Source organism: Hyperolius riggenbachi, chromosome 5 (genome assembly GCF_040937935.1).
Source record: "Hyperolius riggenbachi isolate aHypRig1 chromosome 5, aHypRig1.pri, whole genome shotgun sequence".
NCBI classification, from domain to species: Eukaryota; Metazoa; Chordata; class Amphibia; order Anura; family Hyperoliidae; genus Hyperolius; species Hyperolius riggenbachi.
The window spans coordinates 258255580-258280562 of NC_090650.1; the positions used below are offsets into that span (position 1 = coordinate 258255580).

The 24983-nt window shown below is 42.5% G+C and overlaps 2 protein-coding genes across 3 annotated transcripts in view; both read right to left on the reverse strand.

Annotated features, from left to right (window-relative positions):
* RPP40 (ribonuclease P/MRP subunit p40) overlaps positions 1 to 14965 on the reverse strand; it is a 29203-nt gene extending 14238 nt beyond the window's left edge. Inside the window, exons 1-3 of one of the 2 annotated variants that reach the window (XM_068234612.1) lie at positions 14758 to 14965; positions 3532 to 3676; positions 2709 to 2777 (exon numbers count right to left, since the gene is read on the reverse strand). In XM_068234612.1, coding sequence (XP_068090713.1) covers positions 2709 to 2777; positions 3532 to 3676; positions 14758 to 14874 — 331 coding nt within the window. In that variant the 5' untranslated portion in view covers positions 14875 to 14965. The remainder of the gene's footprint in view (positions 1 to 2708; positions 2778 to 3531; positions 3677 to 14757) is intronic. The other variant, XM_068234613.1, reaches the window with a different exon arrangement.
* Positions 14966 to 20583: 5618 nt separating this feature from the next.
* On the reverse strand, positions 20584 to 21543 carry LOC137519374 (proto-oncogene Mas-like). The gene has a single exon (XM_068238329.1). The coding sequence runs from the start codon at positions 21541 to 21543 to the stop codon at positions 20584 to 20586; it is 960 nt and encodes a 319-aa protein (XP_068094430.1).
* Positions 21544 to 24983: the final 3440 nt, after the last annotated feature.

The following is a 24983-nucleotide window of genomic DNA, read 5'->3' on the forward strand; positions in this document are numbered from 1 at the left end:
TTCAAGCAATTTCCTACCTCTATCTGGTCAGCAGGCGCCAATCAGCCAATCGGGTGTACGGTCATACACCCTTTGCCTGCCATACCAAACCTAGCAGGAATTGCATAAATTAGCATTCAGGTGGGAGGCTCGGTTGGACGCAATCGTTATTACATCTTTTTACAGGGACCGCCGCGTGTAGGCATCTCCCACACAGTCCTCTCCCTAACCACTCACCTGTCAACCGCATCCTGGAAGCTGCAAAAAAGAAATTTAAAATCACAAACACTAGATCGCAAGACAGCCAGGGGCTGAAATGCACTTGATTTTTTTGACGGAAATGGTCCATTTTTTTTCTTTTATCAAACGTTTTTTATATTCTGACTTATATCAATAGATTTGCATGGATTGAAACTGCAGAACTTTAACTGATTTACAATCAATTTGTTAAAATGATAGAATGTATTGGTCTGGCAAAAATCAATATTGATCAGTGTATGGTCACATTAAGTCTCTGTGCTGTGTACTTTATTGCCTAGGCTTAAAGGATACCTGAGGTGACATGTGACATGATGAGATAGACATGTGTATGTACAGTGCCTACAGTGCCTAGCACACAAATAACTATGCTGTGTTCCTTTTTTTCTTTCTCTGCATGATCAGGTACGTAAGTGGCAATTCCTGACTGACTCAGGACTGGGTCAGACTTCAGTGTGACCCTCACTGATAAGAAATTACAACTATAAAAGCAGAAAATGGCTTCTGAGAGCAGGAAAGAGATTTAAAAAAAAGGGTCAATAGTTCATAGATTTAGCTCTGGCATACTTCAATGAAGGTGTCATTGAAAAAAAAAACAACAGTAAAAACTTCAAAAGTAGATTTAAATATAAAATAAAAAACTGTGGAAGATCTTAAAAAGTCATTTTTAGGAGAAGGAGGATAGATACAATTATTTATTTCATGAGTTCATTTTTCACTTTGGGTGTCCTTTAAGAGCAGGATCTTTAAAGTAAAATAATGCTACAATTTTTAGCAAAAAAATCACCCAAGTAATCAGATAAATGTGATCAGATTGGCAGAAAATAAAACTCATTGGATGTCCCAAATGGTCTGTGAACGATTCTAATAAATAAAAAAAATAGCTTTTGACTACAGCCCTGTCTTGATAGAAGGAGTGTTTCATAAGCAAAACATAAGTGTTGTGGCTTTTGTTTACTTTTCAGGAGAGCCACGGCTGCATTCAACTGCTTGATTTTAATAGATAAAAGCATTGCTTTTTTCAACCCCTTGCATTGAAAGGCATAACAAGCTATTAGTATGGCTAGTAAACTATGCACCCATGTTTAGCTCATGTCACATGTTAGCTCAGGTACGGTCTAAAGTGTACCTGAAGTGACATGAAGGGATAGACGTGCATGTACAGTGCCAAGCGTACCAATAACTAGGCCGTGTTCCTTTTCTTCCTGTAGGAGTTAACCTTCAGGCGTTCAAGTTTTTGTTCAGTCGGGACCTAGTTGGACTACAATGTAATCCTCACTAAGCAATTACAACCATTCTCTTGCCTGGAGAATCGCTTCTGAGTGCAGGGTAAAGATTAAAAAAAAAAAAAGTCAATAATTCATGTATTTTGGCTTAGAATGTTACAAGGTGAGCACTTTTTGAAATGATTGTACCGGCATTTTCTGAAAAGATTTGAGTTTTTTGTAAGCGGTTTTGTTTGCAGACAATCAGGAAGTAAACTCTTTGACCTGGAACTGAATATATTTAAAGTAATTTTCCAAGCACTTTTAAAGCGCGTTGCAATTTTCCTATGCCTTCTATTGAAGCCAAACACTCAGAAAATGGTGCAGGACCGCGTTTGCGATTGGAAAGAAAGCTCATCGCTTATGTGACAACACTCACATAGGAATTCATTACACAAGCTCTTGTAAATCACTTTTAAAAAATGCTAGCGCTTAAAAAAAACTCAAATTGCTCATAGTGTAAACAAGCCCTAAACGCTTGTGATTTGAAAAGCTCTTGCTGATGTAGGGTTATGGGGGTTTGAAAAACAAACAGAAAAAAATATATATCACATCCCTCAAGTGGGATCACTCACATAGCATTAGATTAGAAAGAGCTTTTCAAACCAAAAGCACTTAGAAAAGGCTTAGAAAAGTGTTGCTAGTGAGTTCCAGGCCTTATGGGGAAAAAAGTGGGGAACACAAGCAAGTTCTAAGTAGGACTGGTACAGTATGTATACATGTACTATCATACATGTAAGGTACGCTTTAGGGCCCTTTTCCACAAGCTGCAATCCACTTAAAAAAGTGGATAGCAGCCGTTTAGCTTATCGTTCGAGAACTTTAATTTACATGTAAATCGCAATGCTTATTTCCCACTAGTGCGCAATGGTTTTCCCTTGAAGGCAATCGCCGGCTTGTGCTATTCTCATCCGTTCCCAATGGCTGTGCTGCAGGCAAGCAGCAGCAAGTGGAAATTGCTGCTAGGATGATCGCAATGCAGCACGACTGCAAAATGCAATGGAAATGGCCCCTAAATGGTATATATATATATATATATATATATATATATATATATATATATATATATATATATATATATATATATATATATATATATATATATATATATATATATATATATATATATATATATATATATATATATATATATATATATATATAAAATGTAAAAAAAAAAAAAAAGTTCAGATTCTAAATAATTACCTGTTGGCAAAAGTGCTGCAACATTGTCCTGATCAATTCTAGCATTATAAGAAAGTGCATAGAACAAACCTGCAAATGAAAGATAGAGAGCAGAGATCTATCATCAGCTAAATAAAATGAAAAACCGTCAAGGTTACACCCAATGTTACACCCTGCAGTATTTATGTGATGAAGACAACTTTTAAAATTACACTTATAAAACTTTATTGAATATGTATGCCAAGTTCACAGTATGCAGTAATGACTCATATTTCGGACAAATCCTGGTTGTTCATTTTTCCGCAAGTCACATTTTTTGATCTCCCCACCAAGTTATTTTTCCTTACCACAGACTAAGGCCAGTTTTAGGGAAGAACCAGTTAAAGTTTCAGTGTGCTCACAAGGTTTTATGCAGGCGACCTAGTGTTCCAAGGCTAGAGTGCAACTGACTACACCACATTTCCTACTGGCTCAGGCGAATGGCCCAATAGTAAGCCTTAGTGGGAAGTCCAAATTTGCCAATGCCAGATTTCCTGGTAAGTGTCCAGGAGGCAAATAGTAGATGAAGACGGCAGAGTAGTGTTCAGCAACTGAGAAATATAATCCTTTTGTGCCAGTTCTTAGCTTCTAGGTGTCTGTTTTTTTATATGGATGTGGCCAGTTCTTATACAACCTGTTCTTGAGTGCCCATTGAATAAGGTAGTAAGAAATATGCTATATGAACCAATCAATCATTCTTCAAAAAGGTAAAATTGCAATGGATTACTGACCTTTGTACATTTCTGATTGCTATTTAATAAGTTTGAAAGCGTACATAGACATCTCTTCTCTGTACATTTGTTACCTTTTGATACAAAGGTGTCCCGGAATTTCTTTTTTATAAACTCGTGTAGCGGTAGGTTTTTTACAAGATAATAATTCCCAAAACCATCAACAGCACTCTTCAGTTTTTCTGGTAAATGTCCACATTCTGGTAAGAGAAATGAAACCTGTTGTGTTGAACAAAAGAAAAACATTGAGGTCACGTTTACTCTTTCCTGTCTGTTATAATACTTTTTCTTGTAGTTTACTTCACAAACCACAGTGGATGCCTCAATCACACATCTCCAAACAGCAATAAAGTCATAAAGAGTAAGACAATCCAACACCACCGATTGTTGAAATCTATGTCCTGTCAGAGCTGCGCAGCCACAAGCAGGACGTAGATTTCAACCACGCTGGTCTAGAAGCAGCTAAAGCACTTCAGTCTGTTACATGTTTGCCACTGACAAAGCAAGTCTAACTTGTGAAACTGCTGTTAAGCCCCATCTACACGATACGATTCTTTGTACGATTCAATAACGATTCTATTTACGATCTGATTAAATCCGACATGTCCGATCGGAATTCGATTCGATTCAATTCGATTTGCCATTTTAAAACGATGGCAAATCGAATTGAATCGAATTCCGATCGGACATGTCGGATTTAAACGGATCGTAAATAGAATCGTTATTGAATTGTACAAAGAATCGTATCGTGTAGATGGGGCTTTAGGCTCTGTCACCCCTACTGTCTTGTGCCACTGTATCTGCCCAGCTGAATTGAAGGGCTTTTAGGAAAGTGGTGCCTCGCTGTCTTCTTTCTCTTAAACGGTTATAGACAATGATATTTACATTACATTGTACCTGGTGGGACTCTACACCTCCCCATCCCCCCCCCCCCCCCCCCCCATACAGAGTATATGGAATGGAGTTTTAATAGCTACCTTTCCAGCACAGTGTAGCCTGCTAGATAGTCCCCTCGTCTCTAGGTGGGATGTCAGAAGTGAAGAAGCATTAAGTCCATATATTATAGACAATTACCTTACATACCTGCAGATAAACTGACCTTTTTTATATAAAATGTTTGGCCTAAAAGTGGTGGTGCTGCTGCTTATCAGTGGGTGAAATATTTGCAGCCCCCCATTCTAAACACGCATTGAAAGTGTACTGGAGGTTCTTAGCTACCTGTCCTCACTCCATGTATGGCCCACTCATCTCCCTGGCAGCTTCACATTTGCCGCTATAACTCCCCAAGCTAACTGCAGTCATGTGACAATACAACTGGAGCTCTACAAGGCTACAGGCAACTGCAGTAAGTCTGGAGCTCTAAGGGCAAATATGAAGCTGCTGGGGAGACACATGGACTGGAGTGAGGACCGATAACTAATATCTCCCAGTATGCTCCCAATGTGCACTCTGCGTGGGAAGGAGGGTCCTCACATTTTCATCTATTGGCAGGTCCCTACATTTAACCTGTTAGGCCACAAGTGTTGTCAGGCTTATCTGCAAATCATTTTATCCATGAGTATATATTAATTGAGAAGTCCTAAAATCAAATGCACAATTTAAAGCTTCCATTACTCTACAATACCTTATCTACCATCTGAAAACGTGCCTGAACAAGGGGGCTATTCCAGCTCATTTAAAAAAAAAAAATCACTATAAATTTTAAAATATCTTGTTTTCCCTAACTACACACATCCTCTGTCCAAGGTACTGATACAGACACATACAGTATCTCACAAAAGCAAGTACGTGTGTTGCTGTATATCTTTTCATGGAACAACCCTGAAGAAGTGACACAATGTAAAGTAGTCAGTGTACAACAGTGTACATTTGCTATCCCACCTAAATAACTCAACACCAGGGCCGGATTTCTGGCAAGGCCGCATAGGCCATGGCCTAGGGCACCAGAAATTTAGGGGCGGCTCAGTGAGGGGCAGTAAAGCTGTTCTATACAGCCATCCCTACCTACAAGGATATCTTTAACCTTTGAACGCTCTGTCCTGTACTTGTGTCATCCCTGCAAGTCCTGTAAGCTCTATGCTGCAGGTACACATCAGCCTAACTCACATGGAGACACAATGGGTCCATCATTAATGAGCTGGCACACATAACATAAAAGTTCTTAAGGAAAAAACGTATAATCTATATGCGTATTACTGAAATAGTTATTGTCTGTGACCTCTAATGATGGAAAGTAAGTAGAATTCTCATTGGGGCACACAGAGATAACAACCATACAGATGGTATAGTTGGCCTTGGGCGGTAAAAAGTACAAATCCGGCCCTGCTCAACACGTCTATTAATGTCGAAACCACTGGCAATAAAAGGGATTGCACCCCTAAGTGAATGTCAACATTTTGCATAATTCAACATTTTCCCTCTCCGGGGTCATGAGACCTGTTTATGTTAAAAGGTCTCAGGTGTTCATTGGGAGCACATATGTTAAAGGGAACCTAAACTGAGAGGGATATGGATGTTTCATTTTAAACAATACCAGTTGCTTGTCAGTCCTGCTGATCTCTGTGGCTGTATCACACACCTGAAACCAGCATGCAGCTAATCCAGTCTGACTTCAGTCACAACACCTGATCTGCATGCTTGTTGAGGGGCTGTGGCTAAAAGTATTAGAGACACAGATCAGCAGGAGAGCCAGGCAACTGGTATTATATTAACAGGAAAAATCCATATCCTTTTCAGTTTAGGTTCTCTTCAAATTTGGTGTCATCACACTCACACTGGAAGGTTAACATGACAGCGCAGACAGGGATATTATATTCACACACACACACAAAAAAAAAACAGCTGTGAGAAAATAGGGCTCTTTTTAATGGTCAGGCAGTATTTTCTATTGATTCCATCATTGATTTTAGATATGTGAAGGAGATTTAGGCCCCGTTCACATTACAAACGCGGACGGCTGTGCGTTCGGAATGAAACGCGTACGAACTTACGCCATCCGCGTTTGTGTGCGTTGCGTGGCTGACCCATTCACTGAAAGTGAATGGGACAGCCGCACGTTTTTTGGAAAAAATGCGTGCAGCATGCGTTCCCGGACCGCATGCAGTGTCGTGCGTGTCGGCCTCTTGCACACGTTCCCAAAACGCGGCTGGAAACGCGTGCAGTGTGAACGAGGCCTTAAATGCCTAGCATGAGGGAAGAAAGTTTTACTTACTCTTCCTAGGTTAAGAAATATCTCCCATCTCATCTAGGAGAAAATTTAAGGACAACTGTAGTGAGAAGAATATGGAGGCTGCCATATTTATTTCCTTTTGAGCAATACCAGTTGCCTGGCTTCCTCCTGATCTGGCTGCAGTATTATCTGAATCAAACCAGAAACAAGCATGCAGCTAATCTTGTCAGGTCTGCTGCATGCTTGTTAAGGGGCTATGGCTAAAAAGTATTAGAGGAGGGGCGTGGCCGGAAGCTCATGGATTGAAGACGCAGGTTGGTGGAGCTCCTGCCTAGACACCGCTAAAATATCCGACAACACTGATATGCACACCCAATAGAGAGCCATAACTTGCACCAACCACTAGCTCAACTTCTCCTGAACCTGCAAAGGTAAACTATGTCCAGGAGACAATCGGAGGCAGTTGCGAAACTTCAGAAATACCGCATGGGTACTCAAGAACAAGATGGCGCCGTGACGCCGGAGGAAGAAGAGGCCTCCCCGCCCACTCTTATCCAGATAATGGAGGCTATAACTAACTGTCAAGGCAGTCTTGCCGCTATAACCTCCAGACTTGAGGAGGTGAAGACAGACACATCCCTACTCCGACAAGACCTACAGAACCTCCGCTCGAGTCACGGGTGCGGAAGAGCGCATCAGTACATTGGAAGATGACATCAGGCCTCTCCGCCCGGACCTCACGGCAGCGCAAGCAGACATACGCATCAAAGGGAACGCCATGACGATCTGGAGAACCGAAACCGGCGATCCAACATCAGAATCGTCGGACTCCCTGAGAAAGTTGAAAGGACAAAACCCGCCGAATTTACAGAACAACTACTAATGGACCTGTTTGGTCGGGACACGTTTTCGCAGGCCTTCATCGTGGAACGTGCTCACCGTATCACTCCAAAAGTGCCCCCTCCGGGCGCGCCACCCCGCACGTTCATTTTCAAATTACTGAACTATAGGGACCGTGACACTGTTCTACAATCAGCCCGGGAAAAAGGTGAAGTGCACTTTCAAAACACACGCCTCTCCTTCTACCCTGACTATTCCATAGAGGTGCAGAAACAGCTGGCTTGCTTCTTCGATGTAAAGAAAAGGTTCCGTGATGCTGCTATATCCTACGCAATGATTTACCCAGCTAAGCTGCGGGTGGTGGCCGGGGGTCGTGCGCACTTCTTTCTAAAACCGGAGGAGGCCTCCAAGTGGTTGGACGAGAATAAAGCTCCGCGTAACTCCCCGAGGCGCGAGGATGCCGAATGATGTGCCGGACACCTTCTTCTATAATCGCTTAAGGTACTGTTCCTCCATATTTGCCGCAAAACTCTGTGCACATCAGCTACAGCCTTTCCTTATATCAGCATTCTGTCATGGACTTTCTTTTTCCTCCATTTTGCTCCTTGTCCCGCATAAGTAAGTCACAAATCTGCCCTCTATAAACTAATGCTGCTTTTTGTTCAACGTGCACCTTTAATCTACCCCTACTAAATATTGATGGCGTACTCAAAATGCTTTCTACTCCAACCGAGTGACACACAGTACCTCCTGGTTCCTTTCTGGACGGACACCAGCATTTAAGGAACTGAACCTTCTCCAGCTAGCATTGTAGCATGCTTTCAAATCTCTCCACGCTATGTCTCCATTGACCTGAACTCACTGGATTTCTGAATCGCTCTCTGAATCAATCAAATACAATAACCTAAATCCTTCTTTCACTATGTAAGGTTTTGATACTCTATTGCGCTATATAACCTTACTGATATTAGTACCCCGCTACTGCAAACTAAGATATTATATGTGTGCAATATCTAACCATACTTTCATTCCCTGAATATAGCAGTGTGCTGGGTGTGTATCTGTACCTTTAAGTTTGTAACCCTTTACAGGAATCCTAATTTAGTGTTTTCTCTCCACTCTTCGGGTTTCCCCGGGTGGGTGGGCAGCACGTCATAGTGCGTTCACCTACCTCTGGAAATCTTCCATAGGGGGTTGTTGGGAATAAAAGTTTTGTCCTTGACAAAACCGGGTGGTATGGGGTGTTTGGGTTTTTTATTTTTCATTCAATGTTTTAGTTTAGTTTTCTGTTACAAGGCTTTATAATATATGGATGTGGTATGTAATCTCACAGCAGTTCTCTGGCATACGGATATGATCGAGGTGCACTTAAACACACTACTGAAAAATCAACCAAATGGCTAGATGTCTAAAAGCACTTTGCTGGAATGTTAGAGGTCTAAATGATAGAATTAAGCGGTCTACAATCCTGAACTACTTAAAGGGGTATAAACCAGATATCACTGTTCTTACTGAAACGCACCTAACTGGTAATAAGACACTTGCCCTTCGCAGAAGTTGGATTGGCTGGATGTAATAATAATTGCAGTATTTGTATAGCGCCTTTCTCCTGTCGGACTCAAAGCGCTTGCGAGGCAGCCACTAGAGCGCATTCAGTAGGCAGTAGCAGTGTTAGGGAGACTTGCCCAAGAAACTCCTTACTGAATAAGTGCTGGCTTACTGAACAGGCAGAGCCGAGATTTGAACCCAGGTATCCTGTGTCAGAGGCAGAGCCCTTAACCATTACACTACCATGTACCATGCTACTTACTCACAATTCTCTAGAGGTGTCTCCCTAATTATTGGCAGATGTGTCCAATTCAATCCACTCCAAGTGCAAGCTGATCCAATGGGCAAATACATCTTCGTTCACTGTGAGGTATACGGTACCCCCTTGCTTATACTAGCCTTTTATATCCCACCTCCATACTCTTCTGCACCTCTAAAAGAAGGTATAAATTTCATGCTACAGTTTCCAGGGGTCCCTTCTCTATGGTTGGGTGACTTTAACAACGTCTGCAATGCATCTAGGGACAGACACCCCCCACAGGGAAATAAAAATACCACCTTCTACAACCTTATGTCAGATATGCAATTGGTTGACACATGGAGGCATGTACATCCCACTGAACTGGCATATACATATTCCTCCAGCACCCACAATACAAGATCGCGATTGGACTACATATTTGGCTCTGCCTGCCTTGCCCCTATGATTGAGGATGCTCAGATTTTACCGAGGTTGCTTTCTGACCACTCCCCCCTTACAGTCTCCCTAAACTGGGGCCTTAAACCCCCCTTCACTTACTGGAAATTTAATCCATTCTGGTTGGAACTTATGAAAGCTGACAAACTTCCTAAGCACATCGAGGAATTCTTCTTTATCTATAGAGATGAGGAGAATAGAAAACTTCTATGGGACACTGTTAAGGCCTACCTCAGAGGTGCTTTAACCATTTCACAACTGAGGGGTTTTACCCCTGAAACACCAGCGCGATTTTTCCCTTTCAGCGCTGCTTCCATTACTGTACTGATGTACTATGATTGGTTATTGGGGACTGGAGAGTCCCCATAACCAATCATTGTACTGCAGAGCCGGGGTGTGTGCGCGCGCACGGGTCGCGGGGGCGCGCGATCGCGGGCTGCAAGTTTGTTTACCTTGCATTGTTTTGAATGAAGACGGCATTTGTTTGAAGCCGTCTTCATTCTACTCGCAATCGGCGAGGCTAATTGGATTTAGGAACGCTTGTTCCTAACATCCAATTAGTAACCTGCTGTGCGGGCTGGCTGGAGTGTGCGCGAGAGTTCCCCGCCCACTCCCAGCCAGTAAACAAACAAGTGCGCCTTTCTCCGTCCCTGGGGGTGAAGCGGTGCGCAGAGGGACGGAGAAATTTAGCACTGGGGGGGTGAAGTGGTTAATACAAGCGGTCACCTCACATAAATCTGCCACCCAAAACAAGCTGCAAACACTGGCCACTCAAGTAAAACAAGCTACAAACCAATACACTGCCCACCCAAACCCTGAAACTAAAAGAATAATGGACAAATCCCAAAGTGAGCACTGTGAACTACTAAAAGAAATGACCCTTCGTAAACTATTCTTCAACAAACAGATGCGATATGAAATGGGGGAAAAAGCCGGCACACTGCTAGCCCACCTAGCTAAACCACACACATCCCCTCCAATTATTCCCTTTATAGCAGACTCGACGGACAACATCGTATCCTCTCCCTGTAAAATCAATAAAGTCTTCTATGACTACTACTCGGATCTATACTCCAGTAAAACCTTAGCATCACAATCAGACGCTGAAGCATACCTCTCTGAACTTAATTTACCAAAACTCACTGAGACACAACGTACATTCTTAGAAGGCCCCCTCACACTAGAAGAAATAGACTGTGCCATAGCAAGCTTTCCCAACAAAAAAAGCATCTGGTTTAGATGGTATCCCCTCCGAAATTTACAAAAAGTATACAGATGAAATAGCTCCCACACTATTAGAAGTATTTCAACAGTCATTAGACACCATGGAACTTCCACGTTCAATGAGGGAGGCCCTTATAGTTGTTTTGCCCAAACCTGGCAAGGACCCACAGTTCTGTGAATCTTACAGACCTATTTCGCTCCTCACAACTGATGTGAAGGTTCTTGCCAAAGTTCTTGCCATAAGGCTTAACTCAGTTATACTTTCTTTAGTGCATACAGACCAAACTGGGTTCATGCCAGGCAAAAACACAGCAATAAACATACGCCGTCTTTTCTCCAATATGCAATGTCAAAACAGCAATGCAGGTAAAAGGGCCATTGCCTCGTTAGACATGGCTAAGGCCTTTGACTCTGTGGAGTGGCCCTTCCTGTCTGCGGTCCTTGCCAGGTTTGGGTTTGGAGAAACATTCTGTAAATGGGTCCAACTACTCTACACCAACCCCCTGGCACGAGTCTGCACAAATTCCTGGATATCAGACACTTTCCCCCTGGAAAGAGGAACACGGCAGGGATGTCCCCTTTCCCCCTTACTATACGCCCTGGTAGCGGAGCCCTTAGCGCACAGACTCAGAACTCACCCCGGAGTGGTGGGCCTAAAAACCCCCCGCTCAGAAGACAAAATAAGTATGTACGCCGATGATACAATTCTATATCTGGCGGACAGTGGGCCTTCCCTCTCTTGTGCCCTGGATGTGATAGATGAAGCAAGTTACTATTCTGGGCTGTGTGTCAACCGTTCTAAGTCAGTGGTACTCCTGTTAGATGACCCCGGGGACCCCTCCTCCACTTCAGTAATACCTTTGCAAGTGGTGCAATCCTTTAAATATCTTGGAGTGCACATCTTCACGTCCCCCAAGCAATACCTCACCGATAAAATATACAATCTAATTCCCTATGTGCAGACTCGTTGTAAATCCTGGGCCAAACTCCCTCTTTCTGTGATAGGCCGCACGAGTCTAATTAAAATGGTATTGCTACCTAAACTGCTATATCTCTTTCATCAATCTCCCATATATAACCCCCCAAAAATTCTTTAAGCGCCTCAGGTCTATTCTCCTGGCCTTCATCTGGGGCAATGGCAGAGCCAAATTAAAACACTCTTTGCTACAAAATTCAAATAACCTTGGAGGTATTGCCTTCCCCTCCTTTCATATGTACTACTTGGCCTCACAATTGCAGCACCTGGCAGCTTTGTTTGTAGTCCCACATGCAGTGAACCCGGAAACTCTATGGTATGGCCCAAACCCCCACAGGGAATGCTTGGTGCTAGAGGTTCTCTCCACACACCTCCCGCCCAAAAGACAAGAAAACACCATTTTGAGACAGTTTGTAGGTGTGTGGAAATGTGTTCGGAAGGAATTCTCTACTGATGGACACTTACCCGGGGCTTCTAATGGTCCCCCACAGACATCCTGTGTTGGCGCAGCCAGTCACCGATGCTCCGGCCCGCCTCCAGTTCACTTCTGGAATTTCTGACTTTAAAGTCAGAAAACCACTGCGCCTGCGTTGCCGTGTCCTCGATCCCGCTGATGTCATCAAGAGCGCACAGCGCAGGCCCAGTATGGTCTGTGTCTGCGCAGTACACTCCTGGTGACATCAGCGGGAGCGAGGACACGGCAACGCAGGCGAAATTCCAGAAGTGAACTGGAGGCGGGGCCGGAGCATCGCTGACTGGCTGCACGGACACAGGATGTCTGCGGGGGACCATTAGAAGCCCCGGGTAAGTTCAGCTCACTTTCCCCTGACCCCCCTACAGTATCCCTTTAACTGTATCTTAGACCTATATGATTATCTACGCTATATTCAATCTGTCGTATGCCACCCACTCAATGAGATGTGATAGTTCCACATTCACTAGATGTACCCTTTTTGAAATGTCTGTACTGTTTATGCATCTATAATTTGTATCTCTGTTCTTGACCTGCTCTGTTGTCAGGTATTTCCTTATTGCTGTACACGCACCTGATGCAATTTTATACTTTTGTACTTCGTTTCCCTTTATCCTGTACAATATCTGACATTATCAATAAAGCCTTGTCTTTGTTTAAAAAAAAAAAAAGTATTAGAGGCAAAGGAACAGTAGGATAGCCAGGTAACTTGTATTGCTTAAAAGGAAGTAAACATGGCAGCCTCCATATATGCTTCACTACAGTTGTCCTTTAGGAGAAAAAGGGAATTGCATAGAGGCCATGGTGTCTGGCCAAGTTTGCACATTCTTTAGCACCTTAGGCAACTTTCACACTGGGTCCATTGCAAGGGACCGTATAATTGCATCCAAATGTGATGCAAATATAAGCGTATATGGTACGGGCACATTAGCGTTGCGGTAGGTTCAGTTGGGATAAACGACAGGATGCCATGTCCCTCATAGGGAACAGTTCTCCAATCACAGCACGCTCTTACAGCACAAAGAGTTGCGGCTGGCCAAATAGTGTGGGCATAGTTTACTACAACCAATTGGAAGCTTAGCAGTTCGAGAGGGAGCTGTCCACCCAATCATGTTAGTGGAATTTCCCTACGAGGTATCCTGCTGGGTCACATGAAGTAGACTAGCACCAAGGGCTGTTGCAATCCTGCAGTAGCATGGAATACTTCTGAATATGCAAGGCATGCTCCTCCATCAGTCTGCAAACTCCCCAACTTCATCTCTATAGCATGCTGCCAGATCACTGAGAAGATGCACCTATCAGGGATGAAGATGGGAAGCATGCAAACTGATGGGAGGATCATGCCAACCAGACAGTTGAATAGAATTTTGCTTTAAAAGGAATCCAAGGTGTGAGACCTATGGAAGCTGTCATATTTATTTTCTTTTAAACACTACCACTTGCCTGGCTGTCCTGCTGATCGTTATAGTCAGTAGGGTCTAAATCACACACCTGAAACAAGCATGCAGCTAAAACTTGTCAGATCTGCATGCTTGTTCAGAATCTATGGTTTAAAGTATTATGCTGGGAATACGCGTTTCGTTTTTGCCTTCGTTTTAGCCTTCGATTCGTTCAGTAAACGAATCGAGTGTTGAAAACGTTTGTGAAAATAGTCATAATCTCATTATAGTTTCGATTAATAGACCCCAAAAACGAACGACTAGTGATCGAACATGTTTGATATTATCTCTCTTTATCCATCTAATCGAGCCATTGGTAGGCTTGATGGCTGTTCAGATCGATTATATGTTCGTTTATGTTAGTCCGTCCTTGTAAAAAGGGATTTTCGTTTCGTTTCTTTGCAGTCTTCTATTATTGGAAAAACGAAACCATCAGAATCGAAAAAAAAAAAAAAACGAAACCGTGGGTGGTGATATTAACCGTACGTTCGATTATTTCGGGAACGAAAAGGACAAAAGGCACAATCGAAACGAAGGCTAAAACGAAGGCAAAAACGAAACGTGTATTCCCAGCATTAGAGGCAGAGGATTCACAGGACAGACACACAAAGTGCATTATTTAAAAGTAAATAAACATGTCAGCCTCCATATCCTCCTCACCTCGGGTTCCAGATCAGGCCACTTAAATTTTTCTCTCATAACACATTGTTTCTCTCACACATTTTTTTCCATAAAGCAACAATAAAATACTCCACCAGGACTCTTGCACTGCTCTGTTTACACACACACCTATTTCTGTACTGAGTTGTAATTCACTTAACAACGTACATGTACAAAGCATGAGCATATATCTAAAATACATAAGACAAACTAAACCCCAGCTCTGATGCTCCACACGAGTGTCAGCCTGCACTGTACCCACGTGTTGTACTCACAGCGCAGTTGTAGTAGTGTGTTTCCACTTGCGCACTATAGCGTGACTTCTCCTGCAAGAAACTGGACTTCTCACAAACCAGCAGGTGCCGAGGACATGACTGTAGCGCAGGCAGCATCCTGGCCTTCAGAGACTCTGACAATCCCGTCCTGTCTCCTATCCCACTGCTACATGAGTTATCTGCTCGCTGCAGATGAGGAAGAGGAGGTTCTGAACCGCGTTTCCTGCTTGTAGTAACTTTACTGTTTGGTATAAAGATGAACTATTCTGCCATCTGCTGGGGGAAAAGAATACTGCGGGTTTATATTGATGCAGTGTTTTGAGGTTTGTTTTGTTTTTTTTAGACTGAACCGAAAATAAACTGAATTAATTTGTCACTGGCATCTAATAAGTTATTAATTGCAATTATAAATTAGTTTTTACTTATCATTTTTTAACAAGTGAATTCCATTTTTTTAATAAGTGAATTCCATCTTCTTTAGTAAGTGAACTCCAACAGACATGAAATTCCATCTTGTAAATTTAAACTGAATGACTTGTTTTGCTGTACTTTCATATTATGTAAGTTGGCATTGCACAACCGGAAAACCAGGATCGCAACGGCGTTGTAAACACGTTGTGCGTTAAGAGTGTGATGTGACACATAAAGTGAAGTATAGGTGCATAGCTGGTGGTTTACAAACTGAGTTAGGCTGCAGTCTGCTTCTGGTCACCTATTATTATCATGTATTTTATTTATAAAGCACCAACATATAATGTAGAGCTGGATAGTAAATAAGGTTATAGACATCAATAAGTAGGGGTGACAGCCTTAGGTCATACGAGAAATATAAGGGTACAAGATGACAAAATAGCCCCAATTCACCAAGGGCAGTTCGGTAAAATCATTTAGTTTGGTAAAATACCGCATTCGTTATTTTCCACTTTTTTTTTCCAAATTCACTTAAGATTTCCCGCATGCATTTGAAGTTCCATAATTTACTGAACAAACATTCTTGAATTCACTAAGTCCTGCTTGGTAAGACTCATCAGCTGTGAAGCAGGTCAGCGGTGAGGCAGGAATTTGTGTGTATGAGTCAGGTTTTCTGTCCAGCGCATCCCTGACATCTCTTTAGATGTGCTGCAGCCACCAGGGGGAGCTCTTCTGTATAACCCTATACAGATTTTCACATCTAAAGGGATGCAGAAAAGCCTCATAAAAAGTCTGCTACAGTGAAGTCCTGCCTTCCAGGGTGTCAGACCAAATCAGGATGAGAAGCAGGGCTGTGTGGCTTACCTTATTGGCTGCCTGGCTTCTCCCTATTGGCTGCCCGGCTCTCCCTATTAGCTGCCTGGCTCTCCCTATTGGCTACCTGGCTCTACCTATTAGCTGTCTGTCAATGTTACAGCATGGAGAGAGCATGGAGAGAGTGAGTTATCAGCTGGTCTAAGCTAGAGAAATCTTTGTGAATTGCAATTTCTTGAGGTATTTACTGCACTGGTCAGTATACATCACTAGTCAGTAATTGTAATTCTGTGCAATAATTGGGTTAGTGAACTGGAATTTAGGAAGGTGATCAGTAAAATCAGCCGTTTTCAGCATTACCGAAGGCGGTAATGCTTAGTGAATTGAGGCCAATGGAGTAATGTTCATGGATACCAAGTAATTCAAGTCCATCAATAGGATGGGTGCTCTATAATTAGGTATTTGATCAAGTAGGCTTACAATCTAAAAGGAAGGAGTAGGAACACACTAGGTAGGGGACCATTGAAAGGGTGCTCAGCAGAGAGGATTAAGGCATTGGTGCAGAAGGGTAAGTCAGCGTGAACAGGTACGTTTTGCTTGATGGTGTTGAAGGAGGGGGTAAGCCTAATAGAGGGTGGTAAGGGATTTCAGAGAGTGGGGGTGCTCTAGAGAAGTCCTTGAGTCTTGAGTAATGCATGGGGTTCTCAAGTGTAGGTTGCTTCAGGATTGGATTAGGCAGCCAGGTATGTCTCTGCAGATGAGTTCAGAAATGTAGGTTGGGCAAATCTTGTGTATGGGTTTGTAGGCCAGACACAGTATCTTGAAGCTGATTCTGAAGCAGAAAGGAATCCAGTGGGGGTATTTACAGAGAGGAGCCACAGATGAGGAGCGATGGGACAATTGAGTGATTCTTGCTGCCGCATTAATGATGGACTGGGGGAGGGGGGAAGGCGGCATACGGTTTTAGGTGAATCATGGTGGGAGAGGGTGAGGGCATGAATGAGGAGTTGCAGTGTCCGAGGTCAGGAAGGAGCAGATCTTAGAGATGCATCAGAGGTGGAAGTTGCAGGACATCTTTTTGGATGTGGTAAATGAAGAAGAGAGCAGAGTCCAGGGTGACACCAAGACAGCAGACTTGAGAGGCTATGCACTGATGAGGATGAACCAATCAGAAACAGTCTGTATGCATGTTGGATGAGTTTGGCTCTGTAATATTAACAAGCAGACACATCACAAGCAGACACAGCGGTTCTGGAGGTGTGTTAGCTATCAGGGACAACAAAGGAATGGTTTGCATATTCAGCAGTGATGCACTGTGGGATACCTAAAAGCTCACTCCAAGCTGAATAATTGCAAATACCTTGTGTTTTAAAAAAGGCAAACTTCTGTTTTGCATAGTATTTTACTAAGGAGTTCTTTTGATCTTTTTCAGCCCCTTAGCCCTTACACCCTCCATGCATTTTAAACTGCTTTTAATGAAGATTCAATAACATTTCTATATATACCAAGATGGTGTGGAGCCCTTTGCAGATATACCACATGTTAATTACGCAGAAAAGTATAACTTTTACTTACCTTCTTCCAGCCCACTGTAGTGTATCAGGTCCCTCAGCATTCTCTGGGTACCCTCTGTTCTCCTGCTGGCAGCTCAGAAATATCTACGACTGGAGCTCCAGTTGCACCAATTACACATGCATGGTCATTTGCGCGTGCTCTACGATCATGCTCCTATCTTAGAGGATCATCACTCCGGAGTTGGAGGTGACCCTCTAAGATACATGGAGGCCTGGTCCAGCCTATGGTGGCAGAGGTTCTTGTAAGTCTAACAGCCTATGCTATGAAACTGTTAATATTTTTTCTGAGGTAAACCTCGGTGCCTCTGCAGCCAGAACTGGGGAAGGAGTGCTACAGACAAGGACGTTCCTCTCGGATTGATGTGGTGACATAACGCACACTTTTAAAGTACTATTTAGTATTTTACTCTTGAATGTGTATAGATATAACATGAAGAAACAGAACAGGCAATTTATCTTCAGAAATTTGTAAATAATTTGCTTAGAACAGAATTACTGCCTAAAAAGACCAGTAGATGACACTGCAGATGCAGAATAAGAAACAGCTGATAATGAAGAAATAGGACTAGAGAAAAGCCTGGCAAATAAAATATAGACCTATAACACAAATAGCATATTTGAAAAGAAAATTTTATTGAGAAGAACATTTTTAAAGGAATAGAGCATTTAAAGGAATAGACAAATGCAGCCACCATAAAATGTTAGTTCATAGATTCAAAGAATGAACATATAGCAACAAGAATACATTTTGGGCCCTTTTCCACCTGCAGTCGCTAGCGTTCACGCTGAACGCTAGCGATTGCTGAATCGCAAAACCGGCGATTCCCCGACGTTTTGCGGCCGCGATTTTGCTATGCTATGCACTGCATAGCAAAATCGCTGCAAATATCGCTCCGCCGCGCGTTCGCGTTCGGGTAAAAACGAATCGCGGTAGTGGAAATGACCTACCGCGATTCTTATGTTAAAAAGCAAACCGTAGCGATTGTAAAATCGCTAGCGGGTTTGCGACTTTGCGATTCAGCCAGCGTAAACGTGCTGGTGGAAAAGGGCCCTAAGGGTATATTACTGTTTCCAGTGCAGCTATCAAGGGGAATGGGAAGCCTTGCCCCTCCCACAGTTCACTGCCACCAAGTGGTGAGAGCTGCCACAGGCATCATGAAACTTTATTCAGAACAGAAAGATAAAAGATACTGCTGGACAGGTAAATTTGGGTGTCTAGTGAAGGGTGGCTGCACTCACATGACTTGGTACTCTCCGATGCTGCTTACTCGTCCAATCACACTCAGGGATACCACATGGCATGTCCTGCTCTCCACAATGACTTCAAGTTTCATGTTGCCAGCCAGCCATATTATTGTGAGAGGCTGATAGATACTTGAAACTCAACCAAGACCAAACTGATCTAATAATCTGCTCTCCATTACCTTAAAAACTTCCCCTTATATCTCTCTAACTCTAAATAACGGTCATTTCCCCCACTTCACAGGTACTATGTCTTGAAATTAGCTTTAAATTGAAGCTCTGGTTCAACCCTAAAATCCAAAACATCTCTATGTTCTGCAACTTGTACCTAGACAACATTTCTAAAATAAACTCCCTCCTTCCCCTACATCCTTTCCCCAAATTTCTGGTACATGCTCTTATTAGCTTTCACCGTGACCAATACAACATCCCTCTAGCATTCTAATAACCATACTCTCATGATGCAACCTATCATAAATGCTGCAGGTAGACTTATTTATCCTCATTGCTCCTCATCTGCTGCTCTGCAAATCTCTACACTGGCATCAAATTCACTTCAGCATAAAATCAAATTGCTGTGTTGTGTCTTAAAGAGAATCTGTATTGTTAAAATCGCACAAAAGTAAACATACCAGTGCGTTAAGGGACATCTCCTATTCCCCTCCGTCACAAAAGTAGTGAAAAACAGTTTTAAAAAGTTTGTTTATAAACAAACAAAATGGTCACCAAAACAGGAAGTAGGTTGATGTACAGTATGCCCACACATAGAAAATGCATCCGTACACAAGCAGGCTGTATACAGGTTTCCTTTTGAATTTCAAGAGATCATTTGTGTGTTTCTTTCTCCCTGCAGCTCTCACCCACTGAAGAGTTACAGGCTGATTTTTTCTTCCTGCAGATAGCTCTGCCCCTGTCTGTAATTCCTCAGCATGTGACTCCTTTCACAACAAAGGATTTATGCAGCTTGTAAAAGATAAGAGAGCATAGAAAAGCTGGATAATGTAAATAACACACACACACACACACACACACACACACGGGAGTGTGCATAGAGGGGCCTGGAGGGGGGCGTGCATAGCAGATCAACACTGAAGAGTTGGCAGCCTTCCAGACACAGGGCGACAAGTTCGACAGGGGAAAGATACATTGATTTATTACAGAGACCGTGATAGTAGAAAGTGCTGCAGTAAGCCAGAGCGCATTAGAATAGGTTTAGGAACTTGTAGGATGGTAGAAAACAGGATGACATTTTTGTTACAGAGTCTCTTTAAGATCACTACACTGTTCTGGTTCCCTCTTTAACAAAAATATATTCCTAACCACTGTCTCCCCTACTCTAATGACCTAGTTATGGCTTCCTTAGTCATAATGGCTCCAAGACTTTTCTAGTGCTTCCTCCACTTTCTGCAACTCTCTCCTTTAACCCATTGGGCTTACTGCTATTTTTAAGACATCTAATCAAGGCCTCAAAACCCGCCTTTCTGATTTTCCAACCCACCTTCCTCTATCCAAAAAGCCCTAGTACCATTTTCACTACATATTGTATTCTATGTTCCCCCACCTATTGGATTGTAAGCTCAGGAAAGATCCTCTCCTTCTCCTATGCCATAGTTTGCTTAAAAAAATCTGTGGTAGCCAATAGGCAGTTAATTCTCCCAGAATTATGGATACTACAATCATCTATGCAAATTAGCTCTCAAAGCAATGAACACTAAATGATGCGTAAATGGTACTTGTGTCTTTCATGTTGTAAAGAATAGCATGCATATTTTCATTGAAATCCAGTTTATGTTCTACTTTCCATTGCTTCTTTAAACACCTTCTCTAATATTTTTTGAATGGAACATTCCCTCATGCCCCATTGCCCGACAGCCATATATATATATGGGTTAGCACTGCAATTGAAGGCTGAGCACAGAGATGTGACAAAGAAGAATTCAACCAGGAATGCATTTGACTTCATCACATTAAAGTATAACAGAAGGCCGAGTATCCTTGCAGGCACCACAGAAATGAGGAAGACGGTGACACTGATGACAATAACAATGTAGAGTTTAGTGGATTGGCAGTGCTTTGAGGCTGTTTGAATTGTAAAAAGAAGGGTTAGGCTGGAGAGTACCATTATAGGAACTACAGTGAGGTACACAGCAGTAGTGAAGAAGTAGACATTAGTGCAGCTTTGCGAGCCTGGAGCATGGTACTGATGTCCATTATCACATATCATATTTTCTAGTCCTGTTATCAACACAGAGAACAACCAAGACCCGATGCACACGTAGACTGAGGAGTTTTGGGACCGATGACATTGATACCAAAATGGAAATAAAACAGCAAGACATCTTTCCATCGCTATTGCCATAAGAAGATAAATACTAGCATTAAAGCCAAAATTATACAGCAGTCCTAATAAGAGAGCTATGTAATCATCAGCAACAGCTGTACTTCTTAGTCCATTTAGAACCATAAAGAGGTATACCATCCATACCCATAATCCAAACAGAAAGGTAAAGTCAGCAGCAGCAAGGTGTAGGATATACACAGTAAAGTGGTTTCTCTTAATCTTAAGGCAAAGAAACCACAACACAATCCCATTACCCAGAAGCCCTGTAAGACACAGAGCAATGGAAAAAACTAACAAGGGCATAATGTAAGAGCTTCTCCCATGCATGGATTCACTATCTTCAGTTCCATTCACTTCCTTCACTGAAGCATTGTTGTTGAATTCTGTGTTTGATTCATTCAGCATCTTGGCCTGCAAAAAAAAAAATAATAATAATGAATCACTCTGATATGGTGGAAATTTTCATTCCTACTGTGTTTTTTCTTTTATATGCTTTAAATTCAGCACAGAAAGAGTTAAAGTGTGGGGATGGGAAAAATATATAATCAACAAGTATTGTTTATACAAGAAAGTATTTGCGATAATTCAGGTTGGAGTGAGCGCCGAGAAATTATTGCAAATACTTCCTGTTTTAAATGACAACCAAGGTGACATGTGACATGATAAGGCACTATACCTGTCTATATATAGTGCCAAGCACACAAATAACTAGGCTGTGTTGCTTTTTTTTCTTTCTCTGTCTGAAAGAGTTAAACATCACGTATGCAAGTAACAATTTCTATACAGGTCGGGACCGGGTCAGACTGGATCAGACTATGGCATAGCCCTCACTGATAAGTAATTACAGCCGTAAAATACTTTCCTGTTAGCAACTGGATTCCTGGAGCAGGAAAGAGATAAAAAGGCTCAATAATTCATACATTTGAGCTCTAGCATACTTCAATGAAGGTGTTGTTGAGCAGAGACAATGAAACTGTAAAAACTTAAAAACTAGATATAAAGATAAAATAAAACTGTTGGATATCTTAAAAAGTCATTTTGAGGAGAAGGAGGATAGATACAATTGTTTTTCTCAACAGTTTATTTTCACCTCGGATGTCCTTTAAGAAAGCAAACTTTTGTTTTCCATAGCAATTTAGTAAGAGGGCTTTTTGGTCTTTTGTAGCCCCTTACACACTTCTAGGACTTCTGGTTCACCATGAGCTTGCTGGGTTCTCTGTAACCCTGGGTGATTCAAGTCCTACCCCATAGAGCCACATTCCTCCAATGCCATGCACTGATGAGGATCAATCAATCCAAAACAGTCTGTATGCATGTTGAATTATTGTGGCTCTGTAACATTAAAAAGCTGACACATCATTGCATTCCAGCGGATCTGGAGGTGTGGCTGGTTTACAAGTCCAAAAATGGATAATTTGCATGTTTCAGCAGTGATGCACTGGGAGACATCTCGGAGCTCACTCCAACCTGAATTATCGCAAATACTTTATGTTTTATGAGAGCAAACGTTTGTTTTCCATATTTAGTAAGCAATAAACTGTAAGCAATTTAGTAAGCAATACATTTAGTAAGCAATAAACTGTTAAAGTGGCGAAGTGCTGAATTGTAAAACATCTCCTGGTTACTGGGGGGGCAATAAGCCTCTGGTGCTCAAGAGGATAATGACTGTGAACTTCAGTGCAGACTGAACATAGACTTTAATACAAAGCCTGCATGCAGCAAGTTAGAATAATGCGATTAGTTACAATGCAGTACTGTGAACAGGCCATAGCCATAGGATTGTATGGGCAGTGAGTTGACATACAGAATTATTCTGCAATGCAACTGATTGCATCTATGAAGAGGGCCTAGTGACTCTGTCACACTGGGGTGGTGCGGTAATTAACCGCAGCCATTAACCGCACCACACCACAGGGCAATGAAAGTCTACAGAGACTTTCACACTGACGCGGTATGGCGAGATGCGGCAGAAGTGATGGTTTCGCCAGATCCCCGACGCACGGATGGATCTACGTTACTATGTGGTTCTGCGTTGACGTCCGTTGCAATACGCTTCCATGCACGTGATCGCATCGACCACCGGAAGTAAATGTTGCTTCCTGCTTGTCAGCTGCCATACAAGGGGTTACCATGTACTAACATAGTAATCCCTGAAGGCCTGCTTTTGGCGGTGTGGTCCCGGGCCGCACTGCTGCCGCCAGGGGGCCGCACCGCTGCCGCCAATCTTCAGTGTGAAGCTGGCCTTACTCTACAAGTGCTCAGCTGTAACAATTGTGTGAATTTTAAAAAAGAAGTCCACACTTTCATTCAGACCCTTGTGGTGGTCCCAAGTCTTTGAATCCAAAAAGTCTCAGGTCCTGTTCACAGTAATCAGTTGTGTTGCAGAAAAATTCTCCATGTCAACTCACTGCCCATATAATTCTATGGGTCTGTTCTCAATACTGTGTTGTAACTGATCGTGTTATTCTAACTCGCTGGATGCACGCTTTGTATGCCTATGATTGGTCTCCATTGCAGTTCACACTTGTTATAATATGTGCATTATGCAACAGACCACTGTAAACCTAGCCTGATATTAATAAATGATAGTCTTGGAAATGTGAGTAATGGATCCCTCCTTAATGTTGTACCTAATATGTGTGTTTATGTTTTTGTCACTGTGTGGTTTTATGTAGATACTGTAATCTGCAAGTACATTGGAGCAGATAATCAACATAATCACTAGAAAAATGTATAGGCATACATAAACCAATCAATGTAAGTTGAGGATGAAAGCTTAGTTATGCTATTTGATATCATAGTGCAGCAGAGACATCTAGTGTTGTTGCAACAAAATGCACCTTTCGCTGAACTATTACCAAACAGTTGTTATTTGTATTCATCTTCTTAATTTTATAGGGGCGATTATGTGCACCTGCAACTTTTCAACAGGCCATAGAGTACTGCTTCAGATATGAAAACTTTCAACACTTACCTATTTACTTGGATGATATTATTGTGTATGGCAATGCATTCAGACATTTTCAGTTTGGTCTTTCAATGACTAATTCAACTTGGATTTAAAGAACACCTGTAAGGAAAAAAGTTCCCCTGGGGGTACTTACCTAGGTAGGGGGAAGCCTCTGGATGCTAATGAGATGGATCCCCCGTCCTCCTTGGCCAGCCCGATCTTGTGCTGAGACCCCCGGAAAAGTAAATCCCAGTTGCCGCTGCGCACATAGCCCTGTCCGCTCTGGTGGAAATAGCTGAGCCTGATTAGGTCCGCTCAACTGTGCAGGCTCAAGGCATCTGCACCTGTGCAGCAGAGGGGATCTGATTAAACTTGGCTATTTCTGCCGGACACAGAGTGGGAAGCCTATAGTGCGCATGCGCGCATGCCGACAAGAGGCCAGCAAGGGTCCCAGAGCTGGATCCTCTCTACTGCGGAGGATGGGGGAAACCTCTTTAGGATACAGAGGCCTCCCCCTCCAGAGATAAGTACCCCCCAGGGGCACTTTTTTTCTTACAGGTACACCTTAAAGGGGGAAAAAGTTAGATACCTACTTTAGTCCAGGGAAACCAGTAGATAGTTCAGAGGTTTCCCCTGTCTTCTTGCATCCCTCCATTCCTCTACTGTCGCCCTCTGAAGATATTTGTCATTAATATTGAATATTGCTTGTTGCCATGCTCTCTGACTGTGCATTTCGAAATGTTGGATATCTATGCACACTTTAAATAAATCCTTTAATTCTAATATTGGTGTGCTGACATTATGCTTGTATTCCCCTCCGTTTGCACAACCACACTGTGCAGGCGCAAACTATGGGTCATGCCAGTGCAACAGCACAGAGATGCTCCTGCAGGCC